Source organism: Mustela lutreola, chromosome X (assembly GCF_030435805.1).
Source record: "Mustela lutreola isolate mMusLut2 chromosome X, mMusLut2.pri, whole genome shotgun sequence".
Classification (NCBI taxonomy): Eukaryota; Metazoa; Chordata; class Mammalia; order Carnivora; family Mustelidae; genus Mustela; species Mustela lutreola.
In genome coordinates this window covers 23,066,996-23,070,953 of record NC_081308.1, presented here as the reverse complement: position 1 = coordinate 23,070,953, position 3,958 = coordinate 23,066,996, and the positions used below count along the sequence as shown (strand labels likewise).

General features: G+C 47.2%; 1 protein-coding gene across 1 annotated transcript; it reads right to left on the bottom strand.

The window, feature by feature from the left end:
* Nucleotides 1-1,386: 1,386 nt before the first annotated feature.
* LOC131820901 (melanoma-associated antigen B18-like) lies at nt 1,387-2,438 on the bottom strand. The gene is made up of 2 exons (XM_059156782.1): nt 2,286-2,438; nt 1,387-2,174 (listed from the first exon to the last, which is right to left on the bottom strand). Exons 1-2 carry the CDS (start codon nt 2,425-2,427, stop codon nt 1,387-1,389), a joined length of 930 nt encoding a protein of 309 aa, XP_059012765.1. The 5' UTR covers nt 2,428-2,438.
* Nucleotides 2,439-3,958: the final 1,520 nt, after the last annotated feature.

Sequence of the window (3,958 nt, the reverse complement as noted above, 5' to 3'; positions counted from 1 at the left end):
TGTTGGGGAATCTTCCCCATCTGGATGCAACTCAAAGCTCCTAAAATGTGTGTCAAGAACCAACTCTCTTACTAGCTTGATTGGTGCAAATAAAAAATCCAATTAACAACAACAACAAAAAAATCAACTTGCCTCTCCCTCCCAGTTACCCTTTGATCCAAATCACCCCTATTTTCATTCATTTAACCCCTACCAAAATCAAACCCTCCCTTATAGTTTGCTAAATTTTACTCAGGATAGCCTGGTTAAATGTCCTTTGAATGGAGCCGGCTCTGTTTCTCCCAGCACATGGCAAAGAGTGAGAGCACTGTGGTTTCCTGGCATCTAGCCTCAAGGAAGCATTACCCTTATTTATGAGGAACTCTCTGGCAATGATATGGATAAAATACCTAATTTCTGCCATCTGTTCATCTGCACTGGGACCAGAGCATGGGGCACCTGCAATCCCTCCCCAGGTAGAGATTTGCATCTGATTTATTCATGATCCTAAAGTGTCTGCTAAAAGCAGTTCTTCGTCAAGACTTAGTTTCTCAACTCTGGGGTCTGGTCCTTGTTCACCACCCTCATACCCTCCCCTGACCCACCACCCATCTTAACTTAAACTTCCCTCCCACAGAAGGATTTGAAGTTTCCCAAGGCTCCAAATTGTCTTGCCTCAGGACATTTACACTTGACAGCCCTCTCCAGGACCAGCTCCTCCTTTCCAAACTAATCCTTCTTTGCACTTTTTTTTTGGGGGGGAGGTCTCACCATCTTCCTTTTTTGGGTGGTGGCTTGGTCTTCTTTTTCTTACCATCCCCTAGACTACTGTGATGCACTCCAAAGAGAAGATGTTCAGTTAATGTTTGAGGAATAAAAAAAATTTTTTAGAAAGGCCGGTAAGCAATTTATTAGGTTCATTTTCTCTTACATTCTTCAATAAATGAAGCAATTTCAGGTATATAACTTTTATTTTACACAACAGCAGAAGACAAAGAATAAGGAGAAAACAAAAATTGGCTTTTACTTTTTTCTCTATTTTTTGATCCCAGCTATTTTGTTGCTAATTTCCTTCACATTTTAAGGAAATAGCTATTCCAATGCTATGTTCTCTTGTTCCAGGTCATTAAATAAGATGGAAGATTACCCAGTTTGTTTGATAAAATAGCACAACTCTTACTCTTGAACCTCATAAATAGCATTAAATATGTAACTAATATTATTCATACACTTATATTATGAAGCTAATTAAACTTTTTAAAAAGAAACATTGGAAAACTTTGAACAGCAAAAGACAAATTATAAATTATTCATGTAGAACAAATGATATGCACTATGTTCCCTCTAGCACTACCTAAGCCCTCACACTACTTCAAACACAAAGTGAGGAAAGTGCTTCAGGTTTCACTATAGGTGGAAGAAGCTGCCAAAATTGACCCTGGGGCTCACGTTAGCCAGGGCACTGGTACGAAGCAGAGCTGCAAATCTGGCTCGGGTTCGCTCTTCCTCATCTCGCAAAGCTTCTTCATACCAGGATGGGAAGGCACTGGGGACTGTATCGTGGATCTTGGCCAAAAACTCAAGGACTTTCATCTTGCTGGTCTCGGCGTGGGCTCTTGGGCCCCACAGGAACTCGAAGCGTGGAGGATCACTGTTGGCCACCTGCTGGTACTGCAGGTACCTTTCCTGCACCAAATCTTGGGTGATGAGCTTCTTGGGATCCCCATAGATGAGGTGCTTCCTTTCAGCATATATCCCCATCACATTAAGTACTTCCCAGATATCCTCTTCAGTGGCGCAGTTGCCCTTCATGAAGATCACACAAAGAATAGTCATCAAAAGGCCTGTCTTGGGCATGATCTCTTCACCTCTCAGCCTGTCATCATAGGTGCTCTGAAATTTGCTGACAAGGGCGTAGCAGTGCCTGGTAGGGTCGACTTCCTTCAGATCAATGCCAAAGGCCAGCACCATTAGCTCAGAGGCTTTCCTGAGGATCTCATGAAAGTGCTCCTTGTGCTTCCTGATGACATACTTCATCATGTCTTCCTTTGTTATGGGCTCCCTTATGTTGTACTTGCGCAACAGGAATTGCACCAAAAGAATTGCCTTGTCATCTAGCAGGGTTCTACGGTAATGATCCGTGCTGGGTTGTGCCTGAGAAGTACTTGGTCTTTCCTCGTCTTGGCTCTGAGCACCTTCATCAGATCTTGTGTGTGAAACACCTGCAGAAATAGTAGTGGATGGAGCTGTGTGGGGCCCCTGGGATTTTCTGCCTGACCCAGCAGCTAAAGAGCTCTGAGCATTACCACCAAAAGGAGGAAAGGGGAAAGTGAGGGGCTGTTCTTCAGCTGCTGTAGTGGCCTGAGCATCCTGGACACCCTGAGCTTCACTCTGGGCCTGACGGCGTTTCTCACGGGCACGAAGCTTACTCTTCTGCCCCCGAGGCATGGTGACACTGGTTAGAGGCAGTAGACAGTAGTGTGGGCAGGAGGGCAGGCAATGAGGGCACCTAGAGAAGGGAGAATGAGATAGTGTGTGCACCTTCACCAGGGACAGTCCACCTTGTCTTTAACCAAAGCCGCTTTTACGGGCTTCCATGAGAGCACTGCTCTAGGACCCCACAAGCCTCCTTTTCTTTTCTAATCCGTCTGTCCCCTGGGAACCTTGCAGAAGTAGAGTGTGCCTTAGGCTGCAGCTTCCAGCCCTGTCTGGGTCAACTTGGGACTGAGAGCAAGGGCTGAGAAGTTACACGGTCTGTGTGGTTGCCTCTGTGTTGCAATGGAGAAGTCTCTCAGCTCACATTTAGGATCAGCCTGTCAGCAGTTGACAGCCCCGCTGACACCCCCCGCCCCGCGTCCCCGCCCTCCGCAGCTCTGAAGCTAAACTCCTTAGGCCAATGGTCTTACCACCCTTAGATTCTTGCCGAGCAAGTGAGGGAAAGCTTTAGTCGGCCACTTCTGCTGCAACTTTCCAGAGCTGACAATAGGAGTAAGGTTTTATGGGATCCCCATGGTACTGGATGATTGGGGTTTTCAGTGCTCACTCATGTGCTCACTCCAGTTAGACCAAGACCCCCCACCTCCCAAAGTTTGACAGCCCTGCCCGGGGCCTCCCTGGGTAGAGTGCAGGGGTAGGGGTTGTGCGGGGTTGAGAATACCCTCAGTCCTCACTCAGGGTCCTCTCCGTGACTCCGAATAAAGCCTGGGATGTTTCAGTCTGTTGATCAGGGTCCACCAGCCTCAGATCAAAGTCTTCATTCTCTGAGACCCTCAGACGGAATTGAGGGGGCGTTGGGCCTAACAGCCAAACCTCGGGCCTCTTAGCACGGGGACAGATCGGGGCAGAATTCTGTGAGGTTTTCTTTGTTCTGGGCGGGGCATGTTCCAGCAGTTCTAAGTAAGGTTCCTGACCTTGACTCTCAGCATTGCCTGTCTCTTCTCCAGACCTGAAGCTGCCCTTCTCAGACCTAAGATCCTGGAGGTGGAGGCGGGTCCGTACCTCACGCTGACAGCTCTGCCTCTGCTTCCCAGCGGTGGAAGTAGGGGTGGGACTATGTGAGGGCTTCTCTGTTCTGGGGTGTGTTGTCCTTTCTGCCCTGAGGGTGGAGGCAGGGAGTAAGGTGTCCTCCTCTTGGCGGATTCTTTAAAGGCTGCCTGGAAAATACAAAATCTCTGAAAGCTCTAAGCTGTTTCCCTAATGCAAACCTTGCAGAAAATTCATGAGTCCCAGGCTAGATAAGAGATGGGGAAGCTGCAGTGTAAGGCAGCGTCCTAGGACGCCTAGTAGGCTCTAAGAGAAAAACACAGCGGCGCCTAGTGTTTGTTTGCAAGCCAAACTTAAACTTGGGAACCTTCTACTCTAAAAGATCTGTTTTCTGAGGAAGAGCTGCATGATTTTGTGAGATTCAATTCTTTCCATGTTGTCTAAAATTGCTCAGTCCAGTGCTGTAACTTTTATTTTATTTTTGATCCTCATTCAT